The sequence below is a fragment of the Terrapene carolina genome, unplaced genomic scaffold (genome assembly GCF_002925995.2).
Source record: "Terrapene carolina triunguis isolate 2854851 unplaced genomic scaffold, T_m_triunguis-2.0 Scaffold68, whole genome shotgun sequence".
Taxonomy (NCBI): domain Eukaryota; kingdom Metazoa; phylum Chordata; order Testudines; family Emydidae; genus Terrapene; species Terrapene triunguis.
This window is the reverse complement of record NW_020664419.1, coordinates 75945160-75964311: the sequence shown is the minus strand read 5'-3', so window position 1 is coordinate 75964311 and position 19152 is coordinate 75945160. Positions and strand designations below refer to the sequence as shown.

At 41.7% G+C, this 19152-nt stretch overlaps 1 protein-coding gene across 1 annotated transcript in view; it reads right to left on the bottom strand.

The window, feature by feature from the left end:
- Positions 1 to 6551: 6551 nt before the first annotated feature.
- The window catches only part of PLXNC1 (plexin C1), a 96300-nt gene continuing 83699 nt past the window's right edge, over positions 6552 to 19152 (bottom strand). Inside the window, 9 exon segments of the mRNA XM_029910854.1 lie at positions 6552 to 6674; positions 8520 to 8594; positions 8681 to 8818; positions 10835 to 10982; positions 11569 to 11732; positions 13839 to 13937; positions 14027 to 14058; positions 15145 to 15199; positions 18256 to 18359. Coding sequence (XP_029766714.1) covers positions 6570 to 6674; positions 8520 to 8594; positions 8681 to 8818; positions 10835 to 10982; positions 11569 to 11732; positions 13839 to 13937; positions 14027 to 14058; positions 15145 to 15199; positions 18256 to 18359 — 920 coding nt within the window. The 3' untranslated portion in view covers positions 6552 to 6569.

Sequence of the window (19152 nt, the reverse complement as noted above, 5' to 3'; positions counted from 1 at the left end):
CGTAAGCGGCTAGAAGATCTAGAAACCACACAGAGAAAACAGCTGCAAGAGCTCGGGCCACGTGGAGAGCGAGTTAGGCTCGGAGTGGATAGTGACTCTGGTAGAAGCAGGATGGTTGAAGAGGATGATATACAAATCGAGGACTCCAAATAAAGCCTGCAAGTTTTAATTACCACTTATCTTCACTACGTTTTCCTTGTGTAGGGTTTTTATTGAGTGCTTTGCCAAAAACATATTTGTATGTGCCTCACATTAGAAGAAAGGATGAAATATAATCTACATAGTTTTGTATTTTTGATGGAACGCAATGAGTTTAGTCAAACATCATAATTCAAGGAAAAAGAATGACGACACTTCGATGTACTAGTAACCTGGAAGACATTTCTCAAAGCATATGCAATGATCGAGTTGCACAAAAAATGATTCTTTAAAAAGAATTGTCAAATTTTGGGTTGCATTTTAAGCCATTTAGAAAAAAAACTTGTTGGGAAAAATCCCTTGGAATAACTGTTTATTCAGGGATTTTCCCCTGCCCCTCCACCCACTCAGCCTTTCTGTTACTGTGAAATTGTGCTGTGTTGCTAGCACATTTTTCTTTAATAAAAAATAAAAAAAAAAAATCCCAAAACACATGATACAGGATCTGCAAAGAGATGAAGGAGGAGGAAAATAGGTCACATTTTGGACAAAAACAGGACCATAACAATGTACCTTTTGTAATATAAAAAAATAAAGTTATGGGAGAACATGGCTAAGTAACAATCAAGGTTTTTATCAAATGCTGCATTATAGATGAAGTATGAATATTTGCCTTTTATATCTTTTAGAGAAGTCTCAATTTGTATTTAATATATTGTGTCTTTGTTTACTTAAACCTTATCACATCTATTTATTCAAGGTTTAATATATTTTTTTTTAATTCTCCGCCTTCTTGTATTTGTTTTTCATTTAACTAGAGCACTGGTTTGATATCAGGAAACTTATAGGGACTGAGTCTTTTTTTCTGACCCGATGAGAGTTGAAATCTTTCTGGTAGTGCTGCAATGGTTCTCTTTCCTATTTCATGTGCCCACAGCCACTTCCTGGAACATGAAGCTATAGCATGAACAAGTACAATCTATTTCTTTAATAGTTATACTATTAGCTAAAACATATTCCTTTATGTAAAAGTACTACAATGGTACGCAAAAGAGGGCTCAATCACAGGAGCATCTGTTCAAACTCCTCTCTTCTCTCCACCCCCTGCATTTCAGATTCTCCCAGGAGTGCACACATTTGAACACTACTGCTTTTGGGGGAAAATCTAAAATTTCACATATACTTTCTAAAGAAAATTAATAAGCTGTATTTATATGCCAAGCAGATTATTGTAATTGTTTAACATAGTGGAAGTTGTTTCTAAAATCTTTAGAAGTGCTCTGGAATAATTTAATCCTTGTTTGCATTGGAACTAGGTTTCCCAAATTTAATGCACATTAAAATGTGTGTATATTAGTGCACAGTGATAAATATTCAGATATAAAATGTAATGGGCAGAAATAAAAACTTACACTTTAGCCTCTCCCCCCAGCTACATGCTAGTTTGTAAGTTCATTGTGGGAGTGACCATTCCATTGTCAGAGGGAATTTACAGTCTGGGTGCCTCTGTGGAGCCTGGCTCCTGAATGGGAGAAGAAAGGGCCATAGCAGGAGTAAGGACAAACAGTCTCTCCCCAGATTTAGGGGGCCCTTCCCCATAGATCCTGGCGATCTAGGGGTTTGGGAAGCCAAACCCATGTTCCTGCATTGGCCCTTTATGCCCTCCTCTTGACAAGACTTGATGGAAACCCTGCAAGGTCAACCTTCAGTTTCTTAAACACCGCCACTCTCTATCCCCTTCTGTGAACTAGCACAATGCATGTCTTAAATTGCCATGCTAACACTAGCATTTAAATGCCCTTTCTGGGCATTGACCTCAAGCCTTAGGACACTGAAAACATAGCGCTGCTCCTCAGACCTGCATTGCTGAACTCAGGATAGATCTACTTGTCCTGCATTCTTCCTGGCAGCTGCTACCTCTCTTGCACTGGGAACACACACAGGGGATTCCCCCACCTCCCACTTCCTATACATCTGCAGAAAGTCAGTAGGTCAGAGTTTCATGCCAGTAACTTTCCACCGCACTCTCAGCTGATGCTGCGTGGCATGTGCCTTTTTTGTCTCTGAGCCACCTCTTTTTTGTTTCCAAGAAGGAAGCAAGACTTGGTTGATGGAGCTCACTTTAGAGTCACTCCAGATAAGAAGCCTAACAGAGTTCCTAGGTGACTGACATCCACTTTGATTGGCTAATTCCTAAGTGCTAAACTTAGGGGAGGGGTTAGAGAGACTTTTGCAAAGCTGGAATAGCATGGTAGCCCTGTTGGAATGATTAATAGTATGTTTTACGCCAGTCTGTTAACCTAGGTATCACTAGAAATCAAAGTTGCTCTGACATGCCTCCTATTATTACAGTAAGTAACTATGTTCCAATTTGAACACTAGTCATTAAAAAAAAGTGACTCTAAAGGACAAAATAAGTTGGTCAACTAAATTTCAAATACATTTTATTCTGAATAACCTATACACACATCAAGATGCATCTCTGCCATGTACTTACTTGAAACATCCATTTTAAACAGCTTAAATTCTGTACAAAAGGGACTACTTTACATGTTAGTAGGATTTAACATTACATTATACTAACTGCAAAATAATGCTTTATAAGCTAGTGTTAGAAAAACAAATACTATTTACAAATAGTTAATTTGTCTGTAAACATCTGAAAATAAGTTCAAGACAGGTTGGTTGGTTCCCTTACAGCCAATACTGTTACAATTACCAGTTATCTGTACTAGGGCTTGCTTTAATCCACAGACTTTCCAAAACAGGTATGTGAGTTGACTGTCAGTGTTCTCTGGGTGATGAAATGTCAGTGGAGTGCAAATACTAAGTGCCTTCCATAATGGTTTACAATCTCACCCAAGGTTCTAAAACAATCTACAAACATTTGATTATACATTTAATTACACTATGGAAACCCACTTCACAGGTTGGTAAGCCCCGGTATATGTTTAAATGATTTACCAAAAATTGGAGTGAAGCTACTGCTGAGACTTAAATAAAATGCAGTAATCCTGTTCCTGTGTGGGATATAAGTACATTACACCTGCTTCACCATTTTACCTATTAGCTGGTAAGCAGTGGCCCAAAAACAAATACAAAACAGGACTGACTTTAACGTCTGTCCCTTTAAACACATGCTGATTATGTGTCTAAAGAGGGCTATTTCCATTCCTTCTTCCCAATGGCAGGGAGCCTCAAGCAGCACTGTTTCTATGCTTGCTAATAGGGGCACTCTTCGAAGGCGGCCTCCACTACCCCATCTACACAAGCGGTTACGCTTGTACAAAACGATTGCATTTCCTTTTAAAGAACAGTCACCAGCAACCTGAACTGTAACTGACCTTTTACCCCTTCCTGCCACTCCGATCTGCCATGCTCCACTCCTATAATATTCACTTCAAACGTGTTGTTTAAAAGGCTACAGCAGGACCATTAAGCATTCCTAAAACAACTAAGAGCAGCTAAGGTGAATGGCTGCTGTGAGAAGTGGTTGTACCCACAGGCAATGACTTTTGCTTTAGCCAGTGGGTGCCCCCACACAGACTCTGCTCCCCCTCCTGTGAGGTCCTACTCTGCACACACACCCCTTAAGGGCACTGGGGGGCAGAGCGTGGCAGGGCAGCCCTGCCCAACAGCTGCTCGGTGGCACAGCTGCTGGGGGCCAGCCACTGAACAGCAGATTGGTGGCCAGCCCCATGGGTGCGGAGCACTCCCTGGTTTTTCTCCAGCTTGTACCCTGGGTATGTCACACAGTATTTTTACAGTGGCTACAGTCCATGAAATATAAACATCAGATAAAAGGTTAGATTATTAATGCTTACTAAAGCAGTGTGAATTAAGGGCTCCCCTTTTGGGTAAAAGAGAGGGAAATGTGTGCATGTGCCAGACAAAGTCTGGGAGGGGAGGAAGCAGAGCTGCAGCCAACCTACCCCTTTCTCCAAGTTAACAGCTGGGCCCTGCTGCCCTCAGCGGGTGGTTAGCACGCCTCAGATTTGGCCAGGCATAGTCGTGGCACTGTGCCTGACCAACCCCCTCAGGGCTGGCTCTAGGATTTTTGCCGCCCAAAGCAAAAACAATTTTGGCCGCCCCCCCCCCATTTTTTAATTACCCCCACCCCTGGCCCCGCCTCAACTCCGCCCCTTCCCCAAATCCCCAGCCCTGCCTCCTCCCCTCAGGTTCTCAAGCCTGGGAGGGAGGGAGAGGGAGCAGCGGCGCGCAAAACAGCTGTTTTGTGCGCCGCAGCCGCTCGGGATCTCCCCCTCCCTCCCAGGTTTGAGAGCCTGGGAGGGAGGGGGAGACTCCGAGTGGCCGCGGCGCGGGCACCACTTCTCCCCCTCCCTCCCAGGCTCTCAGGCCTGGGAGGGAGGGCGAGTAGCGGCGCGCGAGCGGCAGCAGCAGCGGAGGTGAGCTAGGGCGGCCGGGACACATTTTTAGGGGCGGCATTCTGGCGCCGGCCATGCCGCCCCTAAAAATGTGCCGCCCCAAGCACCAGCTTGTTTTGCTGGTGCCTAGAGCCGGCCCTGAACCCCCTAGCATTTCCTGCAGAGATAACAGCCAGTATTAACGTCTGCGGTGGGCCTGCTACTCGCTCAGTGAGGCAGAGTCACTAGTAGCACAACTCCTAACTCAGCTATGCTGTCTGGGGTGCAGCGTCGAGGTGCTTGCTGTTCATGGGCATGGCTGTTCAGAGCCCCAGGAGTTCGAAGCAGCTCAAGGACCATGCTTCCTCCTTCAGGAAGTTGCTGCACCAGTCTTTTCTCCCTTATCTACACCTCCTCCTGCAAGTGGTTGATGACTCAAACTCAGTGCAGGGCTTCCTAAGTAACTGTTTCCCTTTTGTGTTTTGCTGTGAAAGGAGAGATATCCTTTAACCTCACACCAAACCTAGTAGAAAGCTTTACCCTTAGAGAGCCCAGCTGTACAGCAGTTGCAACTGGGTCAGAGAATGTAGCTACAAAACAGTTCCAACGTACAGCATAGACAGGACCTTACTCATGTGCCATAGGCTAAAACCCTGCATGCTCCAAACTGGAAGTGCATTGGATTTGGGATCGCTGTCTCAGTTATTACTGTGATATACATGAGTCCTGAGCTAAATCTGGAGGCCTATAGGCGTTTAAGGCAGTCAGGCAAGGATCTCTCAAGCAAAGCCCAGGTGTACTGTATGTATCAAAAAGTAGCACCACATACACAGCAGTAAAAACATCAGCAAGTGTGACCGACTTTTGCTTTTTTGCAATTTCTTAGAATAAAGCTAAACTTCCAACAGAACATGTCACTTGTGCTCTCAGGCAAACTACTAGCTTTATACATTTGAGAAACTAGTAGCCACTGTGAAAACTAGAGTCCCCTCGTCCATACTAATCTAAACTGCCATTAAGTAAATCTTTTATCACCCAAGAAAACCAACCTCCATTTGATTTAGTGAAATAATGGGAATATTTATATACACCTCTACCCCGATATAACACGACCCGATATAACACGAATTCGGATATAACGCGGTAAAGCAGCGCTCCGGGGGAGGGTGGGGCTGCACACTCCTGCGGATCAAAGCAAGTGCGATATAACGCGGTTTCACCTATAATGCAGTAAGATTTTTTGGCTCCCGAGGACAGTGTTATATCGGGGTAGAGGTGTACCATCATCAAAACATAAATGTGTTCAAGACTGTCTTGATACTCTCAAATCTTAAAAAATTATAAGCAACGTAAACTATGGAAAATGTCCTTGGAACAGTTGATTGCACCAGCAACCTAATGTTCTGCACAACTTTGGATTCTTTCACATTGAGAATGTCTAAAACAAGAATCAGTATACCTTGAGTTAAAAAAATGGTTCATCACATCTAGCCCTGGAGCCTCTCAGCCAGCTTTTCTGCTAATACTGAATTACCTGGTCATAAGTGCTACTCTTCTATTGTTTTCAAACAAAACTAGCACATTTTTGTGTTTAAGGGGGAACAAGGGAGGGGAATTCTACTTAAAATAGTATTAAAGGCCACACTAAGACCAATGAAGTGTCAGGGTGTATGATCAATTAGCACTATTCTCTATTAATAAGGTGGCAGTGACCTACAAAAAACATGCTTACATGAAAGTTTCTCTAACTTACAGTGAGTACACTGGTTTCTGCATGTTTATTTCATTTTAAAATACGTGGGGCAGACTTTCAAATCGGAGGGTATGGGCACACAAATGCACGTATAATACTAAGCAGGCTCAACGCATGAGTACAAGGCTCACATGCCCTTTTACATGAAAGTCTCGCCCTGTATGCAGGCCTGTTGTTTATGCCCTACACTTTAAATGGTCATAATGGAGAACAATACCCAAATGGTTAAAAAACAAATACACAACCAGCCAAAACACTAGTTTGGTACCAGCACCTCTAGTTTAAAACTTCAGATTACAGTCCTGGTGCTCTGGTCACATCCACTTGCATTTTTTCTTTTCATCAAATAAGGCTTTTATATGCAGGAGATCTTTCTGGGCATCTTCTAGCCCCCGTTCTCTCTCTAATTTACTTCGAATCTGTTGACAATTAATTAGAAAAAAGATTTACTTTTGTTGCTACTTGTTTTAAACACACACTTTGTTCTCATCTGAAGATATCAGTGGTAAGATCTGTCTGAACTTGTGCCTATAATATGTTCTTCAAACATTAACACTGTTTCTGTGCCTTGCTTCACAAGTCTTTACAATCACAGGATCTACAACACTTCTGCTAAAAATAGCAACCTCAGTGTAAACCGTCCCTCCCCACCACCAAAACCCCCACTTTTATTTACTGAATGGAAGGTCAGCACAGTACCCTGGGGCAGAGAGACTGATCTAGAATTGCTCTTGGATATCGCCCCCTGCACTAAGCTGGTGGTATAAATTATACACGTGGCCTTGGGCCAGAGGATGTAAAGCAGAGCAGTGCTGCACGTTGAATGTCCTTTGTTGGCATTTAACTCCACACTATGGCAGAGGAAGGGTCAATAAGCTTGTAGTTGCTATTGATCAAAAGCTACATGGGGAGCAGGGGGCCCAGAATGGATGGGGAAGGTTTAGATACCACATACTAACAAAACAGAATTACTAGGTTAGAGGGGATTATAAAGAAAGGCTCTGTAGGCAACAGTTTAAGTACCCTCATAAAGACAGATGAGAGACTTTAAAAACACTACCAGAGTCATTTAGCAATTATCATACATGCGAAAGGACATGCTTTGATGCAGAATTCAAGTAAGTTGAGTTGAAAACTGACCAGCAGACTAATAAATTTTGGGGAACCTGCTGGTGCTGTGCTGCATTGGAGAGTCTGGTCTGCTAGGAATGAGGCCCAAGCTGCTAGAAATTGGCTTGATGAGGATGAGACACTTCCCTGCAGTAAATCCCAACTGTCCCCCACACCATATTCCCACTCCTCTTCCCCACCCAGCCCTCCTGCTGTGTCGCACATCACTCCAGGACCAGGCTCCGATCAGCACCCTTATTTCACCCGGTGTGGGGGGAGCCCAGTCACAGCAGGGTGCAGGGATTTTTCTGGCATGGATGACTGAGTGGTCACTTGCTGAAGAGGTGGCCGGACCTGAGAGTAGATGCGCAGGGAGGTACCCCGCTTGACAGTCACAGCTGGGACTGGGGAGGACTAGCGAGGTGGGAGGTTATTTTCATGAGGACAGGATGTGGACCAAAATGGGGCCAGCCAAGAGGTCAGTGACAGCCAGGAGAATATTCCTCCTTGCTGTAATGTACCGAGAAGGAATTTGCTCTGCTGTAGTGTTAAATTTAGCTATGAGTTTTCATAAAGTGATAGCCATACCAATGACAATAAACTCTGCCCCAGCTCCTCAATGGCATATAGGCTCTTACCTTCCATTGAAAACAATGGGAGTTAGGTGACTAAATAACTTTGGGGATCTGGGGCTCCCATTCTATGTTATCTAGCACACTGAATCCCAAAGAGTTCCAGAATCTCCAGGGAAATGCAACCCCCAGTCCTGGGGGTTGTTTAACAGTCACTTAGCAACATTTCCAAACACTTTGGGACAGGAAGTGTAGAACACAGTATCCTTCTGCAACTGCAGGGAGAATTTAAATTCATTTTTGTTAAAAGTGGTGGCAGGGAACGAGGTGTGCTCAGAATCTTAACTCTATGGCTTAGTCCAAAGATACTATAAATATAGCACATTTATCCCCATGCGAGGTATTGGTTCTATACTGACTCAGACAATCTCTGAATTACCAGTAGCCTCTGACATTTTCGTGGAGGTCTCCCAATCAAGCACTGACCAAACTAGACCCTGCTTAGCTTGAAAAGTCAAACATCAATGCCTGATGTGGTTAGTCTACATTAACTGCATAAATAAGAATAACAGGTGGTCTTACTTCATCATAATATCTTGCTATGTATTTGTAGATTTCAGTCAAGGCCACGTCCTCATTTAATTCATTTTCATGTTTCTAAAAAAGAAGAGAGATCTGATGAGACAGTTTTGCTTTTTAAAAAGTAACAAAAAGTTAGTAAAGTGTCTGGTTATTAATGATACCTTAGATTCCTGAGTTAAAAATTCTTCTACCTCTGAGGGCAATAGAGGCAAATCCCTGATTGCTTTATAGTAAGCTTTCACCTCCTCCTTGTAGAGTGGAATATCCTTAGCATAGAGAAGTTTATTTGTTGGTGCATCCTTAAAAAGAAAACATATTATGAAGACTAGTAAATTTTAACAGCACAAATTTGATCAAGCTTCTGCCTCCACGCAGTGGATTTACTGCATTTTCTGTTAGCACGTGAACACTTCTGTTTGCAGAGTGGTCACGTGCTAAGAGAGTCGAGCTTTTGCAAAATTGAATTTCATGACAGTTACTGTAGAACTATTTCTACTGGGCTCAGGAGTACTAATTACTATATTTGCCCCTGCTTGTGAGAGCTGAACCAACACTCTTGAGACTGAAATTCTATTTATGTACAGAACGTGGGCAGCAGCTGTGTTAGTTTCCCTTACATTAACCTGCCAGTGGACCTAGCCCTGCCTTGCAGTGGGCTCCTCTCTAAGGATGAGAGGACGGTTTAATATTACTGGTTTCAGAGTAGCAGCCGTGTTAGTCTGTATCCTCAAAAAGAACAGGAGTACTTGTGGTACAAGTACTCCTGTTCTTTTTAATATTACTGAAAGAGCAGGGAGATTATGTGAATCTGGTGCTTAGAAGAATGAGTTAATGCACGGGTGAGATTCAGGCAGAGCCAAATGGATTTTCGCCTTGGCTTTAACAGTCCAAAGTGATACTGACCAACAAGCCAGCCTAACTATTCCACTTCTAATCTTCCTTGAGGAATGATCCTCAAAATATAAGAGATTTTTTATATGAGCTAAAGCCCCCTCTTTGAACCTAAGATTTCAGGGGCTAACAACTAGTGCTCTCAGATTTCAGTAATAGTTTATTTATTTTAAATTATGGGGTGTAAACTATGTGTATGCTTATAATTAACTTTTTAAATATCCTGGCACTACTATTAGTGTTTTAAAATAAAAATAAACAAATAAGTTTATTTGACAAGTGACTGAAGAATATTTTAATCTAAAGCTTAGAAAAGTCATGCACAATCATGAAAATAACATTTGTTGTCTTTTTAAGAACTAAAAAACTCTTAACTGCACTGATAATACACATAGCAAGTTTCAGCTTGATTTTTTTAAAATGGTTAATATAAGCCATTGTATCAGCAATGGTTTCTAATGATGGTTAGAGCAGGGAACATAAATCTAACAATAGGAGGGTTTTAATACATAAGTGACAGCGGTTTGGAGTTTTCCATCGAATTATTAGTCAATTTAGCTTTAGTTTCAAGAAATCTAAAGTCCTATTATCAAATAACTATTTTTAAAAAAAATCTTCCTTTTTCCAATAAACACGTATTTTGGATGAGCAAACTGGTACAGATCAAACAGGAAATAACTCAATTTTTGTCTGAAACTTTTTTGAGGCTCAAAATTGTCTAGTTAACATTTTAAAAAATCATTTTGTTTAACCCTGTATTTTCTGGTTTAAGCCAGAAGGGGAAATGGCAGAAAAAATTACTACTGAAGTTTTTCTGAGCAGGTCAACCAAAAAGTTCTGGAAATTTTGTAAGAAAGGCTCTACTTGTGAGATTTCCAAACTGGCTTCTCCACCAAAGAAGTTTGGATATGTTCAGACAAGCAGCCAACATTTTGCAAAAGGAACTGCATCACATCTCCAATGCTTTTCAAGTTTACCTATTATTATTCTGGTTAGCAGCTTATCAGCAGTCTTTGCTGCATGCCTCATTAATGTATGGCAGAAAAATCTGGACTTCTGGTTTAATAATTTTAACATCTCTAAAAACTTTTGATTAATCACAGATGCAACTTTGACCAAATAATGTGGAACTTTTCCCCCTCTTCATCATACTCTTTAAAAATGGCAAGATGGAAAGGAACATAGAAAATGAATGAGGAAATTTAGACTAGATATGACAATTCCTAGTTAAATTCTCTCTTAGGTACATCTATCTGGATTGTTCAATTTCTTATTTTCCTATGAGATAGAGTAATAAAGGGTGAAATAGGAGTTTTATCACTGACTTTCACTTTAGCCAGGATTTCATCCAAAAAGCATTACACAATTAAAAGTAACATTATTCAGTCTGGAAACAGCAAAAAAATATGAAGGCCAAGCATTACCTTTCCCAGCTGCTGTTCTGTTAGAGAAAAGGCATCCATGAACGCTTGTGCAATTACTGACAAACAGCCATCTATATGTGGTGTCTTCTTAATATCAAAGACAAACTGAGGGTTCTTCAATATATTCACCCAGAAGCGAAGAGGAAGACTAATCAGAGAAAAGACAAGCACTTTAAGTTCAGCAGCTCAAGCCAGATGACTTATTCAGTATTTAGAATTCATTACACCATGCAGACAGGCACAATTCTGAGCTGCTCATTCATGCAGTAATGAGCATTAGTGAATGCCACAAAGCTACCAGACCAGTCAAATCCATGCTCTAGCTTCAGCCAGCACCAATTAATGTTCAAATCATTCTCTGTGGATTTGTAAAGACTTCCTTCAGGTGAGAAAAATCAGTGTATTGAATCAAATTTCTAGAAGCTGTGATGCCATATACCAGAATCTAACTGATGTATTAGAGCGCCAGGCAGATAACTTGGATCCAGGTAGTCACACCACAAAAGTTAGTGAGCAATGCTCAATTTTAAGTGATTCATTTTTCACAAACAGCAACAAGGCAAGATTGTTTCAGAGTCATCACTACTTAGTCACAGCATACCACCTACACAGATTATATAACAAGGTATGGTTACAAGTATCTTGTTCTAATTTCACATAAGTACACTGAGAAAGCACACACACACACACACACACACACACACACACACACACACACATATATATATACAAACCTGTTGGTTTTCCATATATGGACCACATCAGGATCTGTAATTTTTTTACTTTCAGCCTGAGCATCCAAAAAGTCAAAAAAGTATTTGATGGCAACTGGGGCTTTATTGTTGGGTAAACTCCAAATGCTTTTAAAGAGGTTTTCAACAACTAAATGAATTGCAACCTGAAAAGCAAGAAAATGAGCAGTCCTGTTATTACAGGTGAAAAGGACAAAGATGGCCGGGGGAGGAGAGTTGAAACACAATCCAAGTGAAACATACACAGAAATGAAGCCGAGGGGTTGATGTGTGTGCGTGCATGCATGCTCATGCACACTCTATAGGGTTTGGGTAAGATTGACTCAATAGGTATGGACAGAATCACAAATAAAAAAGAAACTGGAGACCTATCACCATCAGCTGTGCTAACGGCTCATCAGCTATGCTACACTGTTTTGTCAACAGGGAGAATTGTGGTAAATGTAAAGCTGAACTCTGTGTGGGAGGAGGAACTGTCTTGAGCCCTTCCCTGCTTCTTTATGGTACATTTAGATAACAACACACAATTTTCACTAAAAGTCTATTTTTTCTACCTTTTTCAAAGAAGATCAGGAATACAACAGGTGCTCACTTTATTCTTTTTTGGGAGGGGAGGATCTTATTAAAATGTCTAGAGGACCTGATTAATGATGTTACATGAGACTGTAAGCCAAGCTGCTGTTCTCCCTCCCTGGTTCACAACTGAGAGAAGAGGTGTTGCTGAGTCTTAAGATTCAGCTTTGGGCGATAGTCAGAGACCTTGAAAAGGTCCTCCACTAAAGAGAGGAATGGAGGATTGGATATTTTTAATGCAAAACAAACAAAACAAAAAACTCCCAGAGGTGGTAGAAGGGCAAGGCAGGTTAACAAAAAACACATGGACACTATTCATACAATATTATTAAGAAGGAGGAAATGGCAAAAAACAAATAACATTATGAAAGCCAAAAGTATAACTGGATTCAAATAAGACTTAGACAAGTTCCAAGGATAGGTCTATCAATGACTATAAGTCAAGATGGTCAGGGACTCAATCCCATGCTCTGGGTGTCCCTGAACCTCCAACTACCAGGAGCTAGGACCAGAGCTTATCTAAAGTGGCCCAACACACTGACACTTCCTGTAGTTCATGGCACATATAGATAGGGTTTTAGTGTGATATTTTCAAAGCACTGTCTTATTCTAATGCTGACACTGGATGCAGTACACTATTATAAAGTAGTAGATGATTAATTTACTTTAAAGAAATTTAAAAGACTATTTCTGTTTTGTTGTTTCTCAGCCTCTTTTCCACAGCAGCCAGATTTTAGGTCAGTTTGCTAGCATTGGATGTTACTAGGCAGCTGGGGAATTGCAGAGGCAGGATTAATTTTTGTGGATCTTGGTCTTCATTCCCTTTGGAAAGCATCCTGGCACATTCTGGGCGCTTCCATAACCTTAATAATTATAGATTGCTAGATTTAAGGCCACGAGGGCCTTAAGGATCATCTAGTCTGACCTCCTGAATAACACAGAATTTTACTCAGTAAGGGAATTGGTAATAATTTTTTTAAATGATATGCTGTTGCTAAGAGCTTTTACATTTATATTCTGTTGGATTCATTAGAAATAACTCACTCTAATTTAGTGAGGGTATTTTTTTTTTTTTGGTAGTGATGGTGGGGATTCTTTCTAAAATTGTGCACTATGAGAATTAGATCCCTGAGATTATAAAAGTTATGACCTACATTTTCAACAGTAACTTGTATTTTCAAAAATAATAGTGGGTGCTCAGCATTTTCTGAAAAGCAGGCCCTTTCAGGGTATCTCGTGTTGGGCACCGAAAGTCTCTCATCATTCTGGAACATTTAGACCATAGTCTATCCATCCAGAAGGTGAAATCCTGGCTCTATGGAAGGCAACAGTAAAACTCACATTGACTCCAACAGGGCCAGGTTTCACCCGGAATGTTTATAAACATTAACCTCTCCTTTGCCTGTACAACAAGTAGGAACCCCATCACCCCCAATAACTACAATCTTATCCTCAAAAGGCAAGGAGGTAACAATTGTGCTGAGAGGGGAGAATGCATTACTAGATGGCTATCTGTAAGATAGTTATTTTTGTGATTGATAAAAATCTGTAGCTAGTAGTGATTTTACAGTTTAACATTGTGTCATACACATACATCAGGTTTGCATAATTTTCACTCCAATTTCTGCTAAGTCAAACATGCCGCCCAACCTACCCCAAAATGAATCCGGAACTATTACCTTGGTAGACAGCAGCTTTGTCAGATACATTTCTTTCACTTCAAATTTTTGCTTTCCTTTGTGCATTGCTCCCTGTGGCTCTTCAGAGTCAGGTAAAATCTACAGGAAGGGGAGGAGAGATGTTATCCTGATATAATCGTTCAATGTTAAATAAGTGAACAATTAAATGGTTGGTTTATTTAACTCACCAAATGACAGTGTTTGTTAGAGTATTCCACATCTAGGCAATAGGGAAAAGGAGAAAGAGCGTGAACTGGTGTCGGTTAAATGCACGCAGCAATGGGCATCTTTATTTCGGACTAGACTGTGAGTTGGGCTATGTGCCCATGCAAGGGAGCAAGAGCCTCACTCTACGTTCCTAGGCAGGCTACCAGACCTTGGGTCAGAGTTCACAGGTCCTGCGTTTTACTTGCTCCCTCTACATAGGTGGGCAGGGAGAGGTTGGGGAAAAGGGCAGAGCCATGATTCCAATTGCCCCTCCATTCTCTGGCCCACAAACTGAGCCGGAACAGGGCTAGCATAATTTGTTGTTGGTGTAGGCCAGCAGCAAATTACCTCTCTGTTGGTGCAAGGGGGAGGCATAGGAGGAATTGTGACTCCAAAGTTTTAATCGTGGTTACAATTTTGTAATGTAGACAAATCCTGGACGGGAGATGGAGGCCAGCTTCTGCCTAGGACAGCATACGAAGGGGGAAGCATGTGTTTACAGGAAAGAGGCCAGCAATGGATGATCCTGCTGCCTCTGGAATGGGAGACAGCAACTTCAGCCCTCAACAATCTTAGACCACAACCCAGTGGTGCTTGACACCTAATGTGTAACTTGTAGTTACTGGTGTGTTATTGAAACAGCTGAGTCAAAAGTTCTAGGTTTACAAAGTGAATAACTGAGCTGACTTGAAGTTCTGTCTTTAACTGCTTATTACTATAGTTCATACAATTGTTCATAAGTTTCCTGTGCACAGTTTATATTCTCATTAGCCAACATTTGTGATGTTTATGCTTCTTTGCCTTGTCATCTTGCCACTCAGTCCGTGTGTCTTTATGCATTCCATTACCTAAGACTGTATGTTTTCTATGGGTCTTTTTTTTTTTTTTTTTTGGACCTCTTCCTCCCAATGCCCTGTGGAGGTGTTGCCCGTCACAGGCTCAGAACAAGATTAAAATGATTGTCCCTGTTCTCAGTTACAATTCAGTGTCATGTTTTTGACATTGTATTTATGAGATACAAACTACTATGAATGCAAATCTCTACAACTTTATTACAGTCTTCACATAAAAATAAAATAATTTTCAGTTCCTTTGTTACCTGATGTGAAATTAGTTTTCTTTTTAAAGACTTTTATAGTTGCTCCATCTGAAATCTGAAAGCAAAAACAAATATCTCTTATTGAAATATACGTGTCCATAATTAATGAAGCCCTAGATTTCATGTCCTCATCCCCATGATAAATCTCAAATCATACAAAATGTGAATTATGCCAGCACTATCCATTCTCAACATAGCACACATGATTCTCACTAAGCATTTAGACCCAGATCCTCAAAGGTATTTTGGCATCTAACTCTCATTGATTTCATTACCTTTGAGGATCTGGGCTATAAAGCCTTATTTTCAGAGACGTTGAGCAGCTACAGCTGCCACAGACATTAACTGAAGTTAGAGAAATTCAGCACCTCTGAAAAATCGGTTGCTTAAGGCTTTCCTCCTTGCCAGATTTTGCTGGTTTATTTATGCTCTGCATATATCTCCTTAGGTTTCATTAATCATTCCCAGGCACTGTTTTGTGCTCTCCATTCACATTCCTATTTCTATGGATTCCCTTCAGGATTGATACAAGGATGATGTGTGACCCCCTAGCCTGGCTTCCCACCCAATCCCTTCCCATGTGGGGATGGTGCTGGGGAGGCATATGATGCCTTCTATCACTTTTTGCAAGGGAGGGTGAGATCTGCATTTTGAGGGGATGCAGATGACCAGGCCTCAAGTTTCTAATAGTTATTTCCAGGCTTCAATTTCCAAAGCGATGAAGATCAAACTTGTGTACTGTAGATTTCTGCACTTCAGTTTTCTAGGATTAAGGTACCTAGGCAGGTGGCTTGAGACTTCTAGGAAAATCCTCATCCTCCCTCCATGAATAAACTCCACTGCTAAGGCAGTAAATCTTCCCTTAAAAAGAAACTGGTGAGTCATACTGTTACTGTCAAAGAACGGATCTAAAGCTAATCCTGTGTAGTGCTGAGTGTAGACAGTTGTTGAAACCTGTGTTTTGCCAAGTGCTAGCACACTCTGCTCTATAATTACAAAAACAACTGGCCAATCCTACGAAGGGATCTCTGCCAAAATAATTTAAATGTCTTTTAAAACCTTGGCAGCCAGCCCACTGCTGGGAACCAGCATGAGCATTAAGATACTTTGTAGAAAGCTGTGTCTTGTGCCAAAGAAATCTTGCCCTTACACTTGCTCCTGGGAGGCAGACACGGAATATTTTATAAGTATATTTATAAAGAAAAAGTTTCATTTGATAATGCAGTGTTTCACAGCTCATCCAGAGCTGCAAGAATGTTTCAGCATATGGTAATTTAAGACCACTCAAAAGATGGGCAAATTTGTTAGGGCTAGACTGTGATTTGGATCCCGCACCCACACACAGGGGCGGCTCCAGGCACCAGCGCAGCAAGCGCGTGCCTGGGGCGGCAAGCCATGGGGGTGGCGTGCCGGTCGCTGTGAGGGCAGCAGTCAGGCGGATTTCGGCGGCATGCCTGCGGGAGGTCCGCCGGTCCCATGGTTTCTGTGGCAATTCGGCGGCGGGTACGCCGAAGCCTTGGGACCGGCAGATCACCGGCAGAAACTCCGCCGAATCCCACGGACTGCCCGCAGGCGTGCCGCCCAAGGCCGCCTGACTACCGTGCTTGGGGTGGCAAAAAACATAGAGCCGCCCCTGCCCACACGAGAGAGAGAGGGAGTGAGAGTCCCTCTTACATCTCTGTGTGGGCTACCTGGACCATGGATCTGGGTACATAGGACTAGGCACCTGTTTCCTACCTCCCTGGAGTGGAGGAGCATGGAATAAGCAAAGCCTTGATTCTAGCCCCTCACACTCTCGCCAGCACAGAGGGAAGATTAATGCTGATATACTCCAGCTACCAACCAGGGTGAGAGGAACAGGGAGGGAATTGTGGTTCCCTATAGAAACTGATGCCACGGGTGCAGTGCAGCTTTGCACCACCCCTACAATGGGTCATGTCTCTGTGACAAAAGCTAGCCCCTAGCATCTAATGGAATAAAAGTTTCTCTTTTCTATTGTCATTGTGACCAAATCCGCCATTTCTTCCTCCACAATATATAAACAATGAGACCCTTCTTTTCTGTCCTGGTGCTTCAATTGCTTGTTCGTGTCCTAATCGTTTCCACAGGCAGTTAAAATGTTATTAATTTGTGAGATGCACAGCTTCGGGGGGAGACACTCATTTCTGTGCAGCATGGGACATGTGCATTTCAGAACAGCTGAAGAGGCAGTGGTCTGCCTGTGCCTGTGCCTCTCGTCCAGCTCTCCAGGTCCCTCATCCTCCACAGAAAACTGTTTTTTGAATGAGGGATCGCTGGATCTCACATCCGATTCAAATTTCTTCAGCTTCGTGCCCCTAGAATTCACTGGTGACTGTGAAGCCTGGGAAATTTAAAGTCTATGACTGTAGAACAGGTGTGTAAGCTGTTTCCCATCTCTACTTGCTTGGGGAGCAAGCAATTAACCTCTTGTCATGGTCTCTTTGTCAAGGCTCTTGGCGTTTACGAGAAAGTGGTGGAGATCTTGTAAAAAGCACAGCAGTGCCTCCACTGAGTGTGCATGCCCTGACGTGCCATCCAGGAGTAGCGTAATGAAAGGAGCATACGCTTCCTGGAGGTGAGCTTCTTTTTATTTTATTTTTTTCTAGTAAGAAAAAGCCAATAAAGCCCTAAGAAATTAAATGAAATGTTAGGGTCACTTGGTTTAAAATTGAAAAGAAAAAAAGTTGGGCAATGCAAAAATTGAGAACCTAAGTTTTCAAAAGTGATCGGTATTTTTGGGTACCTCTGATTTTGGACGTTGAACCTCAGACACTTTAATTATTACTATTCACTGGACTGCACTACCAAGTACAGCATACCTGAACTATCTAACTCTGGGTGATTCCCTAACAAACAAATCTCTCCACAAGTAACATGAAATAGCATGTGACTCAACATTAAGACCATTCCATAAATATTGTATGAGATAAAAAAATTTCTAGGTGTCCGCATTAGATGCTCAGCCTACAGAGCTTTCCCCACCTTTGTGAATGTTCAGACTTCTAATCAATCAAGACATTTCTGGGCAGGCAGTACTTGGGGGTTGGGAGAAATAGGTTCCTAATTCAATTGCACTATTTTTGTTCCTACCTCATAGTGACCTATGGTGTTTAGCTTTGTTATCCCATCTTCCAGAATCACAGAGGAACCATCTATATCTAACAGTTCTTTTTGCTGTGCACCAGACTGAAGTTCTGTAAAACAATGATATTGACAAAACAATTACATGCTAAAACTGGTCCCATAAAGCAAAATACAGCATTGTTATTTTATTATTTTTGGACTAATGGTCCCAATCCGAGTTCTACTAATCACTGTCCATGTGCTAGTTTTCATGAGCATGACTTGCATGCCCTGCCTGTAGAAATCCTTCGTACACGTAAGGCTATCTGGAAGATGAGGCTATTGGAAGTGTCTCACCTTATCCTACTTAAGCCACAACCCAGAAAGGTGCTTTCAACTAATCAAGCCCAAATGGATGCTTCATGAGTATTTTATGGAATTGTTTCTAAAACTGGATATTTGGATGAACCGGATTAGACTATTTTTGTACAGTTTATATAGCTATTTCAGATCAAGATTCAACGGTCTTAAGGGCATGCTGTTTGCCATCTGCCATTGTAACTATCTCACTCCTCATCCCCTTGGCAGTCTTATACAGTCATTTGAGTTCTCTTAGTGGCTGAGGATAGTAAAGGAAAACCGTAATGTCCTGAGGAAAGAAAGAGCCTAGTTTTGAATGCAGTTTTGTTATTGCGATACCCTGTGCACCAGAATTAATGCTGTTCTGCTGCACAAGTGTGCCCTGTCATTGTTGCTATGTTTATACTAAGGGGAAAAGGGGTATTTTTAACACGTGTTAGCTAATGTTTGTTAAAATTGTAGTGCAGGTAAAGGCAGTTGTGGTTTTAACACATTAACTTGTAAGAATGAAACCTTGGGGGCAAGCACAGGGTTACAGCCTTACTAGCTGTATGAATTCCCTCA